At 40.0% G+C, this 22640-nt stretch overlaps 1 protein-coding gene across 2 annotated transcripts in view; it reads left to right on the top strand.

The window, feature by feature from the left end:
• PHF20 (PHD finger protein 20) overlaps positions 1-22640 on the top strand; it is a 125970-nt gene that overhangs the window by 40806 nt on the left and 62524 nt on the right. For both annotated transcript variants that reach the window (XM_080683807.1, XM_080683806.1), the window contains exons 3-8: positions 5365-5536; positions 6882-6966; positions 12880-12959; positions 16435-16819; positions 21155-21268; positions 21988-22176. In XM_080683807.1, the coding sequence (XP_080539933.1) occupies positions 5365-5536; positions 6882-6966; positions 12880-12959; positions 16435-16819; positions 21155-21268; positions 21988-22176 (1025 nt within the window). The remainder of the gene's footprint in view (positions 1-5364; positions 5537-6881; positions 6967-12879; positions 12960-16434; positions 16820-21154; positions 21269-21987; positions 22177-22640) is intronic.

Genomic DNA, 22640 nt, shown 5'->3' with positions numbered 1-22640 from the left:
CTGTGTCCATGGGTTATGCATATATGCATAGAAGTTCATTGGTTGATCTCTTCCCCCTTCCCCTCCCCTACCTTCCCTCTGAGGTTCAACATTACTGGGTTGATCTCTAAGATCAACTGTCTCTCTTTTCTCTGAAATGCAGTTGGGCTTTTTCATCCTCCATGAGTGACTTGCATCATTGTTACACTTTAGAGAAGTAAGGAGAACACCTTCTTCTTAGGAGACCTTGGTGATCCCTTTGTTACTGTTCATCCTCCTAGAGCAGTGGTCGGCAAACTCATTAGTCAACAGAGTGGCAAACCGCGGCTCGGCATGTGGCTCACCAGCCGCAGTTTGCCGACCACTGTCCTGGAGAGTTTTGTGTAGTCTGCAGATACTGTGCTGCCTATGCACTGTGAAGTTTTTTGAGGAAGGATCTTTAGGCTAGCTGAGGGCCCAGAGGTCCTTCAGACTCTGTATGCAGCAGAGTTGCTAGCTTAGGAATTTGAAGTTGATTCTATGGATCCAGCCTTGGCTGAGTAGCTCAGTTGGTTAGAGCATTGTCCCAATACGCCAAGGTTGTGGGTTTGATCTCCAGTAAGGGCACATAGAAGAGCAGTCACCAACTGGTGGTCCGCGGACCACTGGTGGTCCATGAGGTTTGAAAGGTTGGCGACCACTGACATAGAAGACACTGACCAGTGCAAGTTCAAAAGAATTTGGGGTTTGTCCTGAGGTTGCCACCTTTTAATTTGCCAAATAAGGATATTTAAAATAAGTGTATAATTATATGATTTTTATAGTTAATACATGCTCATGGTACATTCAAAACAGAAAAGGTTATACATTGAATAAAATAAGTCTCATACTGCCTCTTCAGTTTCTTAACTATCCAGTTCCCCTCCCAAGAGGCAAACTGGGTTGCTTGATCATCCTTCCAGAGAGAGCCCACACAATTAAAACAGGTACAGATATATTGGGATCTCTCCATTCCCCCAAAGAAATAGTGCATTCATAACCGTCTTGAATCGATTCCGCCCTCCACTTTTCTTTTTCTTTTTTTAAAATATTTTATTGATTTTTTAGAGAGGAAGGGAGAGGTATAGAGAGCTAGAAACATCAATGAGAGATAAACATCGATCATCTGCCTCCTGCACACTCCCCACAACCAAAGTACATGCCCTTGACTGGAATCGAACCTGGTACCCTTGAGTCCACAGGCCGACGCTCTATCCACTGAGCCAAACTGGTTAGGGCCCCCCTCCACTTTTCTTAGAAATCTTTTAAAATCAGTCATAGAGAGCTGCCTAATTTTTTTAAATGGCTGCATAAAATTAGGGTATTAAAACCAGTTACCATTGTTTTAATTAAAAATGTATTTAAGTACCAAGAAGTTAGGAAGAATGTGATTTTTGTATAAAGAAAAATTCTGTAAATTATATAAATTTAGTTCCGTGAAAAATTAATTTTATGCATTGGTCCAAAGCCCTGTGATAGTAAACCATTAAAGAAAGGGGATTTGAATACGCAGGTTGTGTTGTTTTAGGGAGTCTCACTAGACTTTGGTAGGCTTAATAGAGCAGGAGAAATATAATTGAGATATCCATGTCCTTCTCCCTATTTTACAGAGAGGAAACCTCTTTTGTTTCCCACAATTGTACTACTCAGTTCATCAGATCTTACAATTAGCCGTTCTGCTGTCAAGACATCTTGTATTTATAGCAACTTTATAAAGTTGCAGGATATCTTCCCTTTAGATTAGTTTTTAAATTTTATTTAATTAGACATTTACATTATGATTAATTTTTATTTAATTAATTTAAATTTTAATTTAAATTTTTAAAGTTGCAGGATATCTTCCCTTTAGATTAGATATTTAATTACGATTGAGCAATTAATATATGTATAGTACCATTAGGAATTTTAAAATTTAATTTTAAATTAATTAAATAAAAATTAATCGTAATGTAAATATCTGTGTTTTCCGATAGTCTTAGGCTCTACAGCATGTTGAGAACCGCTAGCAGGGTTGCCTAAGACCATCGGAAAACACAGATATTTACATTACGATTCATTAACAGTAGCAAAATTACAGTTATGAAGTAGCAACGAAAATAATTTTATGGTTGGGGGTCACCACAACATGAGGAACTGTATTAAAAGGTCGCGGCATTAGAAAGGTTGAGAACCACTGCACTAGAGCAAAGTGAGCCTGGAGCAAGTTACTGTTGCGGGTGGGCGATGGAGGGAAAGCAAAGGTGAGAGACATAAGTAAAGTCACAGTGCCGAGGAAAAATTAAAGGGAAGATATCCTGCAACTTCTAGGAAATCTCCACCAATGGAGCAAAGGAAAAAAAAAAAAGACCTCTATTATTCTGTGAGCACCAAACCAAACTGGGTTGGGGTCTCAGACAATTCGCTCATAATGATTGCAAAGACAGACAGAAACTCCCGGATTGGAGAGGGCTCCCCTGAGGGCTCCCAGATTGGAGAGGGTGCAGGTCGGGCTGAGGGACCCCTCCCTCCCCCATCTCCCGCCCTGTGCAGGAATCTTCGTGCACCAGGTCCCTAGTCTGATTATTTAAGAGAACAATTACATGCAATATTTTTTACTTTTATTTTTAACCCTTTATTTTTGGAATGAGTAATACATTTATATGGTTGAAAAATGAAAAAGTATTAAAAGACATACTACAAAAAGTCTCCCTCTCACTTTTGCCCCTCCCATACCCAATTCCTCCCTTGTATCCATCAGGTTTAAATGCTGGAAACAGAAACCACTGTGGGTACTTTAGCCACAAAAGGGATTAACACAAGAAATTGGGTACTTATAAATTGTTGGGTTGGAGGAGTAGGGTCTAAGGGGGCTCCCTTAAATTATCAGTCTGAGGGACCCACTGCTGAAACTGTGATCTGGAGGTCAGGAAGTTACTACTGCTACTGCCAACCCCCCACCACTGCTGCTTGACCGACCCAGCAAGCTAGTGACTAGATATTAGTCCCTTGCTACTACAGACTAGCACATCAGCATCACCTGGGAGCTTGTTTAAATATCTTAGGCCCTAGCTCCACCTACTGAATCAGAGTCTGCATTTTATGATTTTTTATAAATATATTTTTATTGATTTCAAAGAGGATGGGAGAGGGTGAGAGAGAGAATCATCGGTTGGCTGCCTCCTGCACCCCTACACTGGGGATCAAGCCCACAACCTGGGCATATACCCTGATCGACTGGGAATTGAACCTTGATCCCCTGGTTCATAGGTTCACACACAACCACTGAATCATGCTGGCTGGGCCTAATGATATGTCTTACAAGAAAGTTTGAGAGGCCTTGCACTGGAGCTTTAGACCTGGCCACTATAGGTTGCCTCTAAACCCACGGTCTCCATGACCTTGATTGCCAATTGTTTTTGTTTTTAATGTTTTATTGATTTTAGAGAGAGGAAGGGAGAGGGGGAGAGAGAGAAACATCAATTGGCAGCCTTCTGTATGCCAGTGGAGCCTGCAACCCAGTCATGTGCCCTGACCGGGAATTGAACCGGCCACCTCTTGGTGCATTTGGTGTGTGGGATGACACTCAACCAACTGAGCCACACCGGCCAGGCTTGATTGCCAATTGTAAAGGGGTCAGGGAAATACAGTTATTGGTTTTCCCAACTCTCAGTCTAGAAGAAGAATGGAAAAGAGATTGAAAGAGTTTATCTACTGAACTGACCATACTTATACAAGTAACCATTGTTAGTTTCTTGTGTATCTTCCAAACTATTTTATGTGTATTTAAGCATATATGAATATATTTACTTTTCATTTTTTAAATAATAGTAATAACTTATCATACACAGTATTCTGTACCTTGTTCTTTTCATTTAATATTTCATCTTTGGAGAGCTTTCTGTGTCATGACAGAACCATCTTGTTCTTTTTTTAAAAATATATTTTATTGATTTTTTACAGAGAGGAAGGGAGAGGGATAGAGAGTTAGAAATATCAATGGGAGAGAAACATCGATCAGCTGCCTCCTGCATACCCCCTCCTGGGGATGTGCCCGCAACCAAGGTACATACCCTTGACTGGAATTGAACCTAGGACCCTTCAGTCCGCAGGCCGATGCTCTATCCACTGAGCCAAACCGGTTAGGGCCATCTTGTTCTTTTTAACAACTGCATGGTATTCCACTCTATGAATTGCAAAATTCTTAAAATTGAGACTGTCTCGCCCTAGCCAGTTTGGCTTAGCGGATAGAGCGTCAGCCTGTGGACTGAAGAGTCCTGGGTTCGATTCTGGTCAAGGGCACGTGCCTGGGCTGCGGGCTTGATCCCTAGTAGGGGGCATGCAGGAGGCAGCCAATCAATGACTCATCATTGATGTTTCTCTCTGTCTCTCTCCCTCTCCCTTCCTCTCTGAAATCAATACAAATATATTTTTTAAAAAATTGACACTGTCTAATACAATCTGGGTTGCATGGTCATTCTAATTTATTGGTACATGTGAAATGTAAGTTAGTTGTTAAATGTTTACTTCCTGTTTCTTTTGTGCCCAGGTCTAATGTATCTGGCATCTTGTTTATTTTACATTACAACCCAGTGCGAATGGCATCCCTGGGTGGGCACCAGTTGCGAGTACCCCATGTTGGGCTGCCAGTTGCGAGTACCCAACGTTGGGCTGCCAGTTGCGGGTGTCTCTTCGTGGTCGCCAGTTGCGAGTGTCTCCCCCATGTCCTGCATGGTTCTGGGTTCAGGTTCAGGGTTCGGGCTCTGGAGGAGGCCGCACACAAATGAAAGAGACTAGAAAATATTACTTAGGAAATATTGGGGGCCAGGTGGGAGCCCAACTCAAGGGGAAGGACTTCACCCAGCTCTGGCCTTGCTATCCCTTTTATTAAGACTATGGGATACACCCATAGCCTTTAGGCAGGCAATTCCAATAATAGCCAGTCAGCAAGGATTTACATAAAACTAAAAGGTCGAAGTTGCTTTAGCTACCATTGTCTCAGCTGAACAGTGGGTGGTTGGCTCTGACCTTTCAGAGCTTCAAGGTTGACCAACCTTCTGGGTCCCTTGTCCACAAGTCTCTGCTAGTGATGACAATGGGTGGCTTCCAACAACCCAGTGTGCTTGTGCTGTGTATCCTTCCTCCCCTTCACATGAGGGAACTTTGTAAAGTTAATTTAATAGTTCATAACTAAGGCATATCAAGGTTGGGATTTGAACCCCATGCTTGTTAGCCTCCATAATTTGTGATTGGACACCATTATGTAGACCCTCTAAATGATGGCTTTATTTAGTACTTTGGTAACATATTCCTTTGGAAAGAGATTTGGAAGGGTATTGTTTTAGATATTTTGGGTATTTACAGGCATCTCAATTTTCTTTTCTGACTTAGGTATCCAGCTCACATAGAAGATATTGACTACGAAGAAGGAAAAGTACTTATCCATTTCAAGCGTTGGAACCATCGTTATGATGAGTGGTTCTGCTGGGACAGTCCTTATTTACGCCCTTTAGAGAAAATACAGCTGAGAAAAGAAGGCTTACATGAAGAGGAAGGATGTTCTGTGAGTAATAGATCTGGGAAGTTCTGTAATGAGCTGGATCAGAACCCAATGAGCTGGATCAGTAGCAGCTGGGAATAAATTTTTATTTGGGCCTGTAGTTGCAACCCTGAGATCCCCAGGGCATCTGAGGCTCTTGAAGAATCCCAGTTGTCATCTGCTTGAATGATGTTATTGATGTGACAGCTCATAGACTAACTTCGTTGAAACCTCACTGATGATGAACGGGGACCCTAAATCTCTTTTACACCACTGTATACCTTTGGTTCATTTATTAAGCTGATCTACTGTTTGAGCATGTATTAAGCAATCGTTCCATGTGAAATACTATGTTAGCTTCATATTAAGGTCTTTTTAAAAAAACATGTTTTTAGATTTTTTAGAGAGAGAGGAAGGGAGAGGGAGAGAGGCATAGAAACATCTATGAGAAAGAAACACCAATCAGCTGCCTTCTGCACACCCATCCCCTACTGGGGATTAAGCCCACAACCCAGGTATGTGCCCTGAGTGGAATCGAACCAGTGGTCTCTAGGTGCATGGGACTACACTTAACCAACTGAGCCATATACTGGCTGGGCCATATTAAGGTCTTTTATAAACCCTTGAAAAACTTGGACTTGACTAGACTCTGTTTTTGTTAAATTTCATCACTATGCTTGGCGCTTTCACTGATTTCAGAATGAAGGAATGAGGTATTAGTTTTGAGTTTTTTTGAAAATGATATTGAGGCATCTGTAGAGATCCTGCTGCCTTTGGATCTGACTCAACCCTGGATTGTTTTCCATTTTAACCCTGACCAGGGAACTTGAACCCTTGCTAAGGTGCCCTCCTCTCCTTCCCCCTCCCCATTTAGAATTGTTCACTGTTGTCCAATTTAATTGCTCAATATTTATTCTACAAAATGCATTAGTGCAAACTGTCTACTGGGAAAAGAGTATGAAATATTAAAGGTGGATGGGTATTCCTTTGGCAAATGTCCCTTTCAACATGTGGGTTTAGGTGGCATGAATGTTTCTTCCTTCAAAATGAAGTAGCCTCCTTCCTTCTAGCTTCTATACTGGGTATTTTCCCTGATGACCCTGAACTCTTAGAGTCACTATCAAGGGTAGGATAGGGTTATCATTAGTGCTATGCTGCATTGCCCACACCTCCTAGGATGGGAAAAGTCTTGTGTCTAGCCCTTTTGTTTTGACTCCTAGTGCTGAACAGTGAAAATATCTTCCTTCATCCCAGTAGCCATCTCCCTTTCCCACTCCTGTGAATTCCAACCTTTTATGAATTCTGATACCATGTATGTCCTGTGAAATTGAATTAGTAACAGGATCATTTGTTTTTTAATGTTTTTTAGGAATTTCAAATAAATGAGCAAGTCCTTGCTTGCTGGTCTGATTGTCGTTTTTATCCAGCCAAAGTCACCGCTGTTAACAAGGATGGTAAGGCATTTGAGTTGTAATATTAATGATTTAGAGGGGAGTTTTATAAGGGTTTGATAGTATGTTTTCAGTATGTATTTATTGCTTAGGAATCCTATCTCTTCAAGTTAACCGTTGTGTCAGGAGGTAGGAAGAAATTACAAATGGAGAGAAAGCTGGGTTAAATAGGGGAGTTTGATTCATTGCTTTCTAAATTTTTAAAAAAATATATATTGATTTTTTTTACAGAGAGGAAGGGAGAGGGATAGAGAGTTAGAAACATCGATGAGAGAGAAACATCGATCAGCTGCCTCCTGCACACCCCCTCCTGGGGATGTGCCCACAACCAAGGTACATGCCCTTGACTGGAATCGAACCTGGGACCCTTCAGTCTGCAGGCCGACGCTCTACCCACTTAGCCAAACCGGTTAGGGCTGCTTTCTAAATTTTAGTCATTATTTTCTAAAATAGTCATGGTTCATCTGTCACTCTGCTGGGAAGTGTATAGATTCTTGCTGTCTAGGAGTTCCTAATATAATTGATAAAATAAGTCCCTAATATTCCTTTTGCTTACTTGTGAATAGCCTAGAAGTGAAGTGAATGCCAACAAACATTTCTTTTTTTTTAAAATTTTTTTTGAAAGCTCTTTAATCTTTTCTTTTTCTTTTTTAAAAAAATTCTTTGTTGAAAGTGTTACAAACATTTCTTAAAAATGTGCTTTGTGGATGTAAGGTAATTAAGGGTGGTCTGTAATGTCAGAGTTGCTAGTTGAAATTGGGATGCTCGGATTTAGAACACTGAGTTGGGATGCCTTTGTCAGAGTTTAGAACATCTGAGGAGTCAGGACAAGGACTATGCCCATAGAGGTTCATTTTGCTAGTACAAAGGCAAGAGGAGGGAGATAGTATGTATAGTCAGCATCCTGACAGACTCTGGGTTCAAGTGACATATTTTTTTTTAGCTTTTTCTGCCAGGGTATTTATGATTTGTCCATGATCTCTGTAATGAATATTTAGGGTGGTCAGGCCTCTGAGTACTACTGTTATGGGTGACTGTAAGGCCAACTTGACTTTTCATTCCATGAAGTTACTACTCTGCTAAATGCTGAACCTTGGGCTGGCTGATCAAGAAGTTTTTAACATGAGAATAGGGTGAAATGGTAAAAAATGAATATTCATTTCCATGAAGCAGAATTTTTAGTTTCTCTATTGCTACATTCACCCCTACCCTGCCAGCTATTAGAACACTGTGGGTTAATAGATGTAGGTTTATTTATGTGCTAGATATACGTTATCCTTAAAGCACAGCCCTCAGGCCTCCAAAGCAGGGTTATATCTTCTAAGTTGCACAAGCAATTACTAATCCTCTAGTTTATGATTGATTAAGAATTTTTGCCCTAAGCGGTTTGGCTTGGTGGATAGAGTGTCAGCCTGTGGACTGAAGGGTCCCAGGTTCGATTCCAGTTAAGGGCATGTACCTTGGTTGTGGGCACATCCCCAGGAGGGGGTGTGCAGGAGGAAGCTGATAGATGTTTCTCCCTCATCGATGTTTCTAACTCTCTAACCCTTTCCCTTCCTCTCTGTAAAAAATCAATAAAATATATTAAAAAAATTTTTTTTGGGTAGTTCCTTGTTTCCTTAAATTACATTTATAAGCTTGTGTTCAAAATAAAATCCCATTACTATTTTTCATATGTATCCCATTAACCTAAAGACTTATTATTTATTTATTTTTGTTGTTAAGCCTCCATTGATCTCTAGAGAGAGTGGAAGGGAGGGAAGGAGAGAGAAAGCTAGAGAGAGAGAGAAACATCGATGTGAGAGAGAAACATCGGTTGGTTGCCTCCCACACTGACTGGGCTCTGGGATCGAACCTTCAACCCAGGTACATGACCGGGAATCAAACCCAAGACCCTTTGGTGTAACCACTGAACCACACATGCCAGGGCCTAAAAACTTATTTTGAAAAGGAAGCTGATATGTTATTAAACTGCCTCAGATCCTTTTAGTAAAAGACATAGTTTATGTTTTTAGTCTCATTTTCAAGATTAATAATTTTTTCTGCTTTTACTCTATTTAAATCATGATATGAAATACAGGTGTTCTTCATGTATAGAAGTGTTCTTGAAAGTCTATTATGTTGATTTATGCTGTTAAAGTCATATTTCTCCCCAGAATAATATCCATTAAAGTGTTTTCCCCTTGGGTAAATGGCTGCCCCTTAGGTCAAATGAAAGTTGTGGGTAGTAACATGGGTAACTCTGTAGGTCGGAGATCGGTAGCAGAAAGGAAGCAACATATCTCTTTTGTTTCAGTGATGTCTCAGAGTCACATGGAGGACAGATATGGGGTGAAAAAGATTGATTGGATGAGGGAATGGCAAAGGAGGAGCAAATTGAGGAAGAGGTGTTGGGGAACTTTGGAGGAGGGGTGTCTTGGTGGAGCCATTAAGGCATTAGGAACCTACTTGCATCTAATATTTGGAGGGCTCAGAGCTTGGCATCACAGATTAAAAAAAAAAAAAAAAAAAAAAGACCTAGACTGAGGCAGAATGAGGTGTTGAGATAGAGCCACCAGGAGGAGGCAGGGCAGGAGCAGATAGTGCAGATAAATCTTAAGGGGAGGGGTGGGACCCCTGTCTACAGTTAATGTTCTTTTAAGTGTTTTTATTTTTATTCAACTATAAGCAAACAGCAGAATTAATACAACATTCAGCAGGTCCAGGCTGGCTTTTGTTATAACAATGAACAGCTTAACAGGCACAGACTGGAGGGTTTCTGGTAATCTGTCACCCAGCCCTGCAGCCCATCTAAATGGCTGTTCCTCGATAGGAAAGCGACTCTCCCCATTGCTTTTTCTATTACTGCTTTTTAAAGGAGCTAGAGCAGGATACTGATACCTAGTAACCAATCCGAGATGTAACATATTGGGGGTTAGTGGACATGCCAACTTCAGTTTGTCTGGTGAGAGACAGGGCTGTGAAAACACATTTCAGAATATGCTATCATGCACAATTCTGCATTTTGGCTTGGTGCCCTGACTGGAGATTGAACTCTCAACCTTGGCATATCAGATGATGTCTAACCAACTATAGCTACCTGGCCAGGGCTGAGGTCTTTTGAAATTATCATTTAAGAGCTAGAAGTCATTGGTCACGTTGTCAGCCATGGTTAATTAAGGTTTTTAAATGTCTTTTAAACTGGAGCTTTACAAGTTGTTTTTAAAAATCTTTTCAGTTTATTTCCTCCATGAACTAAAATGATAGGGGAGAAGAGTCTTGAGGCAGTTATTTCTAAACCAGTCATTTGCTGCCCTAATATATAGGTTTTATAAGCTCTGAATACTGTCCAGGAAATTTTAGTTGAAGGACATTGAAAATGAGTGCTGGTTTCTGCCAGAACCTGTTTTCCCTAGTTCTTAAGTATGAAGTTCTCTATTATGCTGCTATCTTACTGGTTCTTTTTTTTTTTTTCTCTCTTCCCCTTACTGGTTCTTTAAAAAAAAAAATATATATATATATTTTATTGATTTTTTACAGAGAGGAAGGGAGAGGGATAGAGAGTTAGAAACAGTGATGAGAGAGAAACATCCATCAGCTGCCTCCTGCACACCCCCTACTGGGGATGTGCCTGCAACCAAGGTACATGCCTTTGACCAGAACTGAACCTGGGACTCTTCAGTCCGCAGGCCAACGCTCTATCCACTGAGCCAAACTGGTTAGGGCTCCCTTACTGGTTCTTAAAATTAATTTGAAGGGGGAGGAAAGGAAGAACATGGGGGAAGGGAAATTCTGGTTAGTGGAACCAGTTGGGTGGTGGTATTGCCACACTGTATTGTGAGAGAAAGCTTGCCTTTGTGGGAGCTCAGATTTTTATTTTCTTAAAAATATTTTATTGATTTTTTACAGAGAGGAAGGGAGAGGGATAGAGAGTTACAAACATCGATGAGAGAAACATCGATCAGCTGCCTCCTGCACACCCCCTCCTGGGGATGTGCCCACAACCAAGGTACACGCCTTTGACTGGAATCGAACCTGGGACCCTTCAGTCCGCTCTATCCACTGAGCCAAACCAGTTAGGTTAGGAGCTCAGATTTTTTAAGATGAGATAATGACCCTTAGGTGCTGCCTTTGTGCTAGATTTTATCTGTGGGAGCTGGTATACAATTTCTAGTTAATCAGGATTCATTCCAGCAATTGCAGGATTGGAAGAGACAATGCTGGGCTTTTTTCCCCTCTTTCCATGGTATTTTCTGCCCTGCCTCAGTTTCATCTGTAGCAGGGGCCACCACAGCTTAATGGCACTGTGAGTAGAAGCTCTGCTCGCAGAATGCCCTTTTATTTCCTATAAAAGTCATTCTGAATTGTTGGTGTTGCCAGGCAGAGGCCAAGGATATAGCAAAGTCAAACTCTATAGATTCATCTTTGGTAGGCTTGGTCTGGTTTTCTTGCCACTGTTAACCTCTCCGGTGGTTTTGCTGAGGCTATTTATTGACTGAGCAGGCTGGTGGGCGGGCTCTAGCCAGAGTGGACATCAACAGCTTCTGGCATTGGGAAGCTGACATGATTGAATTACCAATAACTAGCAACTTTAGAGTTTCTTGAGGGAGTTAATTATTTAGCCCTTGGAAACTGGGGAGGGCAATGCCATATTATTTAGTTATTTCATCTGGAATTGTTCTTTGGCAATGGTAATTAAGCATCATTTAGTGTGAAGACAGCCACACCTGGTAGCCTTGTAGACCCTGGGTTAGTGTTGTGGTAAAAGATAGGATTCTGGTTCCAGGGACTCTTTGTTCAGAAGCCATCTCTGGTGAGTTGATCTCAGCTCTTTGCTGGGGCTGCCCAGCTCCCCTTTTTTATGCTGGGGATGGCAGAACCACTTGTCTGTCAGGGCTTTATGCTCCCAGTCTTGGGGGAAACTGAAAGTAGGTTCACATTTACAACAAAATGAGGAATTGTTTCTTCCTGTTGATCTGTGGTTCTCTAACTTGAGTGAGCAGGCTAATCAGGTTCCTCTTCCTTAAAGTTAAATGCATATTCTTAGGTTATGTTCCTGCCTTACCCTCCCTCCTAGTCAGTCTCTTTGGTCCTATGTCTGAAGTCTGTATTTATAACAGGAGATCTTGTGAAAACGGTCTTATTTCTAGAGTCTCTTGTTGAAGCTGTTACTATTTTTTGTTTTCTTTATGCTGTAACTGATCGTACATTTGAAATGCAGAGATGTTGGGACTATGTGAACAGCTTTGCACAGAGATAAAAGTAAGGTTTAGACCCACATATGCAAGTGCTAGCTTGGCTCTTATCTTCTATGATGGGAAGGGGTTGGTGCTTTTATTTTTATTAATTCTCATCCAAGGATATTTTTTTCATTGATTTCAGAGAGTGGAAAGGAGAGATTGGGATGGGGGTGTAGGGGGTGGGGTGGAGTGAGAGAGAAACATTGATGTGAGAGAGACACATCGATTGGTTGCCTCCCATACATGCCCCAACCAGAGCTGGGGCTGAGCCTGCAACCAAGGTACATGCCCTTGACCGGAATCGGACCCGGGACCCTTCAGTCCCTGTGCCGACGCTCTATCCACTAAGCCAAACCGGCTAGGGCCCCTATCCCAATACACACAGGCTGGGCCTCAGATTCTTAATTGTTTTACTGCTCTTTGTTCTTGGTCTAAATTTAGAAAACTTTTTTTAATTTCAATGAAGCATCATAAAAGTGAATTGTTTTGGATGGATTTTTATCTGTATAGATAAAAAGAAAGGCAGGCATACTATTATCTTAGACATAGGTAAGGCATGTGATTTTTAAAGAAATCTTTAATTTCCATAAGTTTATTATAGTATTGTGGTTGGAACGCCCTTGTATTTATGCTTTGAAAAGTTGTGTCACTTCCATGAAACTGCAAGTTAAAATCATGATATCTTCTTGAATTCTAGGTACTTACACTGTGAAATTTTATGATGGAGTAGTTCAGACTGTCAAACATATTCATGTCAAAGCTTTTTCCAAAGATCAGGTGAGATATGTGGTTTTGTGCTTTGTGGTATGAATAATACTAACATTGTAGTTTTGTTTCTCAAATAAAGACATTACATTTGTTTATGATGGCAAAGTCTTTATTTCCTCCATCTGACACAATTTCACCAGGAAGCAATGTGCAAATTTTCAGAAATTGTAAATACTTGTCTCTCTCTGCCATTTTCTTTCTTTTTTATTTTTTTTAATATATTTTATTGATTTTTTACAGAGAGGAAGGGAGAGGGATAGAGAGTCAGAAACATTGATGAGAGAGAAACATCAATCAGCTGCCTCCTGCACACTCTCTACGGGGAATGTGCCCGCAACCAAGGTACATGCCCTTGACCGGAATCGAACCTGGGACCCTTCAGTCGCAGGCCGTCTCTCTATCCACCCAGCCAAAGCAATTAGGGCTGCCATTTTCTTTTAACATAGATTCTTTTTTTCAAAAGTGCCAAGTACTTGGATACCATTACCTATTATCTGTTTTCCTTATCTTTTCATTAAAGTGTCATTCTTTATTTTCTCTCTTTGTGTCCTGCCCCCGTCACAAGAAACTTGCTGAACTGCTTGAGGAGATCTAGAGTTTGTTTTCTCCTTGTCTAACTTTGTCTTTAAGCTCAGGACCATGACATGGTGGTTACAGAGCTACAGTTTGGCATGGATTTGGCAGTCACCTATGCTAGATGTGCCTGCGTTGAAAATTTTATTTCCTGTCCCAGGCATGTATTTGCCTGAGCACAGGACCTGCTTTTGATGTTGGAAATATGGTGTACACAGATATGGGCCATCTAGAAGTGTTGCCTAATTTCTTCATAATTTTTTCCCTTTTGTCTTTTTTATGTTTTCATGAAGTAGTTGAGGGGAAAGAGATCAAAAGTTGGATATTGATGTTTTTAAAAACTCTGATTATTACTGTTACCTGTTTGGTGGTTGTTGATGTGACAATATTTTGTGATGCTGGAACCTGTTGTATCTTTTTTTATGATGATCAAATGCTTCTCCTTATCACAAATTTTTGTAAATTCTTTTGTACATATATTTAGCAGTTTCAAAGGATCATGATATATGATGTGTTTAAAGGTAACCTAACAAAGTTCTTGCCTTGTGATGATTTTCTGCTTCAGAAAATAGACAAAATTATAAGGCTTTACCCCTGAAGATGTTTTCTCTTTGATAACTTGCCCCTTAGAGCTACACAGTACTCTAAATCATTATCCTGGTGTTCTTTGACAGTTTTTGTGTGCAGTTCATGGAATGAGTTAACATAGATAGAGGACCATATTAAGAACTTGCCCAGAATTGTCAGATTGTATCCAGAACCTCCCCAAATGGAAATTCAGTGCTCCAGAAAACAGACGTTCAATTGTTTATTCTGTTCTACTCAATAAACTAATTGATAGGCTCTTGGTGCTTTGGCTTGGAGTTGGGCACCTTACCCTGTGTGAATTTATGGGTGCTTCAGTTTCCAATTTCCAGATGCCTCTGAGTGTCTCACCTTATCTCAGACTTGGCAGGTGGTCAAGCACAGGCCTGTGGCGCCTGTTTGCTTGTGTTTTTCCCCCAAGAGTATATATAATTTGGATAAATGACTACTTAGCTCTTTTTGACCCTATTAATCTAAGGTTCTAAATGGCCATTTATAAAGCAAAAGTTCTTTAAAAAATGTGACAATTTTTAAAGCTTTTTTTATATAGTAATAGATTGAGATTTCTTTTGTAGGACCACACTATCTCAAAGTTTTGATAAGCTATATTTAGGAACATTTATATATTTTTTGAAGTTAAAAAAAAGTTTTCTATAGAAAGTTAAGTACAGAAAAGCACAAAGAAAGTAAAAACTGTAAGTCTATCATCTAGATATAATTACTGTTAACTATTAACATTTTGAGGTATATCCTGTGTTTTTTGTTAAATATGTATGTACATATTTCTTTTCAAAATTGGAGTCATATAGTATATTACTGTACTATAACTTGCTCTTTTAAAGAAATAACATTTTCCTAGTTTCTTTAAAAAAAACTTAATATATTTTTGTCAATTTCAGAGAGGAAAGGAGAGGGAGAGATAGAAATATCAATGATGAGAGAGAATCATTGATCATCTGCCTCCTGTATACCCCCTACTGGGGCTCGAGCCTGCAACCTGGGCATGTACCCAGACAGTAACCTCCTGGTTCATGGGTCGATGCTCAACCACTGAGCCACACTGGCCAGGCTTCCCAAATTTCTTAATTCTGTATGTGAATATGGCTTTTCATGGCTATATATAGTATTTTATAAGATGTATATATCCTTCCTTGTGTAACCAATTCCCTAATGGTCATGTTAGGATATTTGTAAATCTGGATGCACAAGTCTGATTATTCTGTTAGCAAATTTTATTTCTAGGAATTCATTCTAGTTCAAAAGTATAAACTTAAGTCTTTTGACCTGAATTGCCTGCTGCCTGCCCGAGCCCTCCCTCCCGCCCCCCGCTGCCTTTCCTACCCCCCCCCCCCCCAAGCTGGGTGTACCAATTTATGTTTCTGCCAGCAGTTACTGAGGGATGCTTGTTCTCAAACCTGGCTGCTTTCAGAAAATTTTGTGGACTTGAAAAAATATTTCCTTCTAAGTTCTAACCACAGGGATTCTCCTTGTTTATTATTGTTCCCTATGGGACAAATTAAACTTTTATTCAGTGAATATTTTAGGCACTCCTTCCTGCTTCTGACAAAGATCTGTGTGCTTAGTAGGTGCTAGGTGCTGGGGATCTCATGAATATGATATGGTAGAGATTGAGGTCTTGGGAAGAGAGATACATATACAAATAAACAATTATAGTTTTGGAAACTTCAGAGCTGGCTTTATTATGAGACATTCATAATAAATTAAAGATGAATTTTAAAGAAAGTAATTTAGGAGGAAAGTAACCAAGAACCAGTACTTCCTCCTGATAGATAAAAACTCAGTAAGTAACTCAGGAATACAGAAGGTGGCTTGTTAGACTGCACACAGCCTTTACCCAGTAGAGGAAGCAAAGACTCTGTTTCTGGGTTGGAAAATGTTTACAACTTTCCTTTCTGCCTCTAGTTATCAGTTTGGGTTCTACTCTACCCAGGGAATCAGCATCCACTGGCACACTAAGCCGGGCCTCTGAGAGGCCCTGGGTCAGCGTAGTCATGCTTGGGTTGAGGCATTTTCTTAGAAAGGTTGCTTTCCACCAGAGGACCCTGTGGTAGTTATCTGTCCCTTTAATTATTTTCTAGTGACTTATTAATCTTAAGGGAGCTAATGACCATTGTTTTCTTTAAACTTAGCATTGGTTCTCAAGCCTCAGATTATGGGTAGATATTTTTAGTGGTGACCATTATGTGACTTGGCATTATGTCCTTTTAATGTCTGTGTTTGTCTTCATAAGTTTGCAAAGAAATATCTGGTTTTATATTTGCTCGTAATCACAAAGTGTGTTTCATCGCTATTTTGCTCATTTTAGAATATTGTGGGTAACGCTAGGCCTAAAGAAACAGATCACAAAAGTCTTTCATCATCTGATAAACGAGAGAAGTTTAAAGAGCAGAGAAAAGTCACAGTCAACCTGAAGAAAGACAAAGAAGACAAAGCCTTAAAGACAGAAAAGCGAACCAAGCATCCTGATAAAGAAGGAAAATTAATCTGTTCTGAAAAGGGAAAGGTGTCAGAGAAAAGCCTTCCCAAGAACGAGAAGGAAGATAAGGAGAACATTTCAGAAAATGACAGAGAGTACTCTGGAGATGCTCAAGTGGATAAGAAACCTGAAAATGACATTGTGAAGAGTCCACCAGAAAACTTGAGGGAGCCAAAAAGAAAACGAGGCAGACCCCCTTCCATAGCTCCTACTGGTGAGTTTCCCAAGTGGGCTCTGCAAGGACAATGCCAGTGTTTTTCTGTGGTCCTATGTGGTTTTTATCACTTCTATATATCAGTCCTTCATTTTTGTGGCTGATTTTGAATTGTCCTATGATCTGGAAACAAGTCATGTCCCTGAAGCTGAATTTTAAGGGAGAAATGTATCTAGATGAACATAAGTTGGGAAACATGTCAGAGATTGAGCTTCTGAGGGGTAGATAATTGTCCACTAGATACTTTAGTTTATATCAGCCGTGGGCAAACTACGGCCCGCGGGTCGGATCCGGCCCGTGGAGCCGAAAGAGCGTAGGGTTCTCTTGCTCTCCCCTCCGCTCCTTTACTTTGAATTTATATTAGTTCACACAAACACTCCATCCATGCTTTTGTTCCGGCCCTCCGGTCCAGTTTAAGAACCCATTGTGGCCCTCGAGTCAAAAAGTTTGCCCACCCCTGGTTTATATGATAAAACCTAATAAGCTAAGGCCTTTTACTAGTGCCTGTTTATTTTATTTTTTATTTTTTTAAAATATTTTTATTGATTTTTTACAAAGAGGAAGGGAGAGGGAGAGAGAGTTAGAAACATCGATGAGAGAGAAACATCGATCAGCTGCCTCCTGCACACCCCCTACTGGAGATGTGCCTGCAACCAAGGTACATGCCCTTGACCAGAATTGAACCTGGGACCCTTGAGTCCGCAGGCTGATGCTCTATTCACTGAGCCAAACCGGTTAGGGCTACTAGTGCCTGTTTAAATGATCTCAGTTTAAGTGAGCATAATAGAACCTGGGATCAGGAAATACAGTTTTTATGAGAGACATGAAAGAGGAAAGGAGAAATAAAATAGATGTGGGCATCTGAAGGAGGTTTACTGAAGGAAACGGTGCCAAAGACCTAGAAAAGCGTGGGTGCATTTGAAATTGAGTTCTCTGGAGAGTGATTATTGATTGAAAAATTTCACAGTCTAAATAAAAAGCTGAGATGGCTAATTGGTAAGAGTCAAGGTTAAAGGATACAGACTTAGAAAAGAATGTGCAGTTGTTAAATAAAGTTGAAATTTGGAATTTTTCTAGAATAACCCAGAATGAAACACACCCTGAATTTTTTCCTAAGTCAAACACTACTCTAGATTGAGTTAATGGCATGAAGACTTCCCAAAAGACCTTTAAACTGAATGCGTATGATTATCTGGCAGTAGTCTTCAGACATTCTGGCTCGCATATGCTCTACATGAATACTGAAAAACTATGAATCCCCTAGGACAGTGGTTGGCAAACTGCGGCTCGCGAGCCACATGCGGCTCGTGAGCCGCAGTTTGCCACTCTGTTGACCAATGAGTTTGCCGACCACTGCGTAAGGCATTACCCTTACCCAGAAGTTTTGACTTCAGGTTAAAGACATTAGTACATTATTAAAACGTTTTTTAAGTGTTTTCCCCTAAGGCAGTGGTCGGCAAACTCATTTGTCAACAGAGCCACAGTTTGCTGACCACTGCCTAGGACATTTGAAAGTGATACCTACTTTTTCTCTCAAGTTTGAAAGTTGCAAAAGATATATAAAATTTATTTTCATCAAAATTGTGGAACTACAGAATTAGTTCTTTCGTTGTTTCCAAAGCTAGTTCTGTCAATCCAGACAGTTACATCAGACTTAATTTCTGTGGCAAAAAGTCTACCTTAATTTACTTAAAATAAATGCATTAGTCATCATTCCCAGTAGACCTTCTCGCATCTGAGTTCTAATTTTAAAATAGAAAATTAGGTAGATTGATTTCTTCCCAGATGAAATAAAGCACATTTCCCTTCAGTGGTTGTAACTGGGTTTTGTCTTCAAAAGCTGAGCATGCTGGAATTGTCCCTAGACAAATCTAGGGCCTAGACCTGCGCTGTCCAGTATGGTAGATGCTAGCCAATGTGGCTAGTGAGCACTTGAAATGTGGCTAGTCTGAATTGAAATGTGCTGTAACTGGATTTCAAAAACTTAGTATAAGAAATCCCACAAGAATGTAAAATATCTCAATTTTTTATATTGATTACATGTTGAAATAATTTTGGATGTATTGGGTTAAATAAAATGTATTCTTGAAATCATTTTCACTTTTTTCTTTAACTTATTAATGTAACGACTAAAAATTTTAAATTTACGTACATGGCTTGCATTTTGTGGCTCTCATTATATTTCTGTTGGACAGCACCGGCCTAAATTCACTGGCTTTCTCAACAGCGTTCCGGGAGAGAATTAAACTCTAATACCAAGGTATCCATGATCTGTAATGAATTGACTTATCTCCTGTGCATTTCAAATGATACTAGTTATAAACTACCCGTGGGAGAATTGAAAAAATAACCTGTGTATTTGGTGTTCAAATGAGGAATCCTAGTTGAGAAAGTCTAGAGGTTTTAAACCTCTGGAAAGTGTGTATCATGTAGAATGAGTGAGAGGCAGGCCTTTTTATGTAAATGGGAGAAGTGGAAAAGGTGAACTGGCAGAAATCAAAAGTCTCCCTTCTCAGTTTAGGAAAGAGTATGTAAACATGGGAACTGAGTGTTGTGAAACTGATTCTTCTTTAGCTATTCATGCTCTGGCTTGTACCCTCTGGAAAGTGTGTAGTGTATTGGGGTAATTGCTCTTCAGCTTGCAGACTTCACTCAGATAAATAAATGCCATCCAGTCTATTGCTTTTATTTTGTAAGTGTAGGATTTCATACCAGATAGAATCAATTTAAGAGAGAAATGGTATTTTTCCAAGCTTACTGTTAACACTTGCCTTCCTTCCTAGTCAGAATCCCTGGAGCAGGGTTTGGGAATGTGAATTGTTAAACAACCTTCCCAGGTGATTCTCACTGTAAGAAAAGTTTGGGAAACAAGTTCAATGTAGTCAGCCCCAGTTTGTATATGGTATCAAAGTGAAGAATGCTTGCCAAATAGCTTATAATTCATGTCCCCTTTAAAAATTGCTTGGAATAAGTTTATTGACTCAGTGGAGCCTTGAGCTTTCTAGATTATAGACTTGATTGGAACAGGATCTGAGCTATTTAAGGAGAGTTGTTTGTGTTTAATCTGGAATGTGTGTGACCTCCAAGTTCCCACCACTTGGAACAAAATAATGTTGGTAGATTGGGAAAGTTGAACACAGGAAGAGCCAAGGAGTTCAGCACTCTCATCTTGTTTGCTTCCTCAGAGCTCAGCCTCAGAGCTCTTGTTTGGCCATTTGAGATGGCAGATCTGAAGCTACTGGTGTTAGATGAGTCTCCTTTCCTTTCCTCCCTCCTCCTTTTTCTCCTTCTCTCTCCTTTTAACCATCATCAGTCCCCTTAGCCCTGCCTTCCTTCCAACACTTCCCAATTTCTTACCTTTTTTTTTTTTCTTCTACTTGCCTTTTGGAATCTTATCTTTCCTGATTGGGGAAGAGCTTCTTAATTATTAGATTTAAAAATAAAGAGTACTACTGTTGGAGGATTTAGTGTTTGCACTACTAAATTATGTCAGAGCTGGATTTGCTAGTGATCAGCAGTCTGGCCTGGAACTTTGACTGTCAAATAGAATAGCCTCCTGAGATTTTTCTGGAATTGTTTTTAGAGGTTATAAATTTTGACATTCTTTTTAGTCTTTCAAAACTAGGACCAATGCCAAACTAACTAATTTAGCAAATAGAGATTGAAAACAATCAAGCCATACTTCCAGGGTTCACATTTTATGAATCAGCCTGCATGGTAGATTTTCAGAGTATTGGATAAGTCAAGTTTTGATGAAAAGATTTGATGCTGTGCTCTGGCTGGGTAGCTCAATTGGTTAGAGCATCTTCCTGATACACCAAGGTTGTGGGTTCGATCCCTGGTCAGGGCACGTACAAGATCAACCAATGAATGCATGGATAAGTGGAACAACAAATTGGTGTTTCTTTCTCTTTCTTCCTCTCTCTCTCTAAGAATCAATAAATAAAAAAATAAAGATTTGAGGTAATAAAAATGACTTTAATATTGCTCTTGCACCTTCATATTTTAAAGCAGTCATATTGGGATATAGTGTTTTAAAGAGAGGGTTTCAGGAGAGAAGTACATGACTGGAGCTGGGTCATGAATGTCAGCACCTTCCAAGGAAGTAATTTCTCACCCATTTCAAACCCTCCCTCCACCCACCTTTAGCTTAAGTAAGAATGCCCCTTGGTCTGTTTATCATGCAAGGATATATGTGTGTGTGTGTGTGTGTGTGTGTGTGTGTGTGTGTGTGTGTGTGTGTGTGTGTGTGATTATATCTAACAATGAGGATTGGAGCACTCGATCCTCATTGTAATTACATTCCTTGTTTGTGTGGTTTTATTTACATTGTAGCTGTGGATTCAAACTCTCAAACTTTGCAACCAATAACATTGGAATTGAGAAGACGAAAAATATCAAAAGGAAGTGAAGTTCCATTAAAACGTCCTCGGCTTGACAAAAATTCATGTGAGTCTTCGGTTTGTGTTTGTGTGCCTAGAACTTGACTTCAATTGGGTTAGCCTTCTCTGTATCCATGTTCCCCCTATGCCCTATAGGCTCAAAGACGTGTCCTTGATTGTAGGATATAATGTGAGTGGGATGTGGTTGGATCAAAAGTTTTGCTAGAAGAAAAATAAATTTCAAAGCATAAACTCCCATTAATGTTGAGTTCATTGGTGTCATTTCCATACCCATAAACTACATTTGATTTGAATTCCACTGGAAACTTAATGACTTAGGAAGGGATGGATTTCATATGCTGAGTGAAACTTTAAAAATACTATTTATTGATTAAAAAAAAATCCTGTTGGCTCCAAAAAGGATTTGTGATGGCTCTAAGGCTCTATAAACCTTATTGACTTTGAAAGTCAGTACATAGACTTTTGTGGTAGGAAGCTCCAATATAGAACTTAGTTGTTAAGATTGGGACATGACGTTAAGATTGGGACATAACGTTGGCACATATTTGTAGACTATGAATCCTTAAATAAAGGAAGTTCTATGCTGGCAGAGTGACTGTGCCTTTACTTATAGCCATAAACCAAGGAAGAATATTTCCTTTAATCACTGGTCTAATATTCCAGAAGTTTCTGTAAAGCCCTTATAGAGGACAGCCAGCTCAGAAATCTGTAGTAGCAGTTATTTCTTCTTGTCTCTTGACTATAACTCTCTTTAATGGTTTATAGCCCAGGAAAAGTCAAAAAACTACCCAGAAAACACTGACAAAGACTTATCAAGGAGACGGTCCTCCAGGCTGTCCACAAATGGGACCCACGAGATCTTAGATCCTGACTTGGTTGTGTCAGATATGGTTGATACAGTTAATACTGATTCTTTGCAAAACACATCATCCAGTTCCAAAGAGTCTGAAGAAGGTAAGTCAAAGTCTGCTAAGGAATTGTATTGCCAACCTGATGCTTGTCTGATGTGAACCAATCTAAATCTTTGTGTACTACCTTCCACAAGTTTTAGATGGTTTTGAAATCAAGTTATTGAATGGGCTGCAGTGTTTTTTTTGTTTTTTTTTTCAAATATACTTTATTGATATTTTACAGAGAGGAAGGGAGAGGGATAGAGAGCTAGAAACATCGATGAGAGAGAAACATCGATCAGCTGCCTCCTGCACACCCCCCACTGGGGATGTGCCTGCAACCAAGGTACATGCCCTTGACTGGAATCGAACCTGGGACCCTTCAGTCCGCAGGCCGACGCTCTATCCACTGAGCCAAACCGGTTCCGGCGGGCTGCAGTGTTTTTTATTGTCTTCACTGATAACTTTTTGAGATTGGTGTTGCTTATATACATCTGAATATTGGGCTTGAAGAGCCCTGCCCCCCTC

This window comes from Plecotus auritus, assembly GCF_963455305.1.
Source record: "Plecotus auritus genome assembly, chromosome: 8".
NCBI classification, from domain to species: Eukaryota; Metazoa; Chordata; class Mammalia; order Chiroptera; family Vespertilionidae; genus Plecotus; species Plecotus auritus.
The sequence above is the reverse complement of the archived record's forward strand: the minus strand, read 5'-3'. Positions and strand labels throughout refer to the sequence as shown.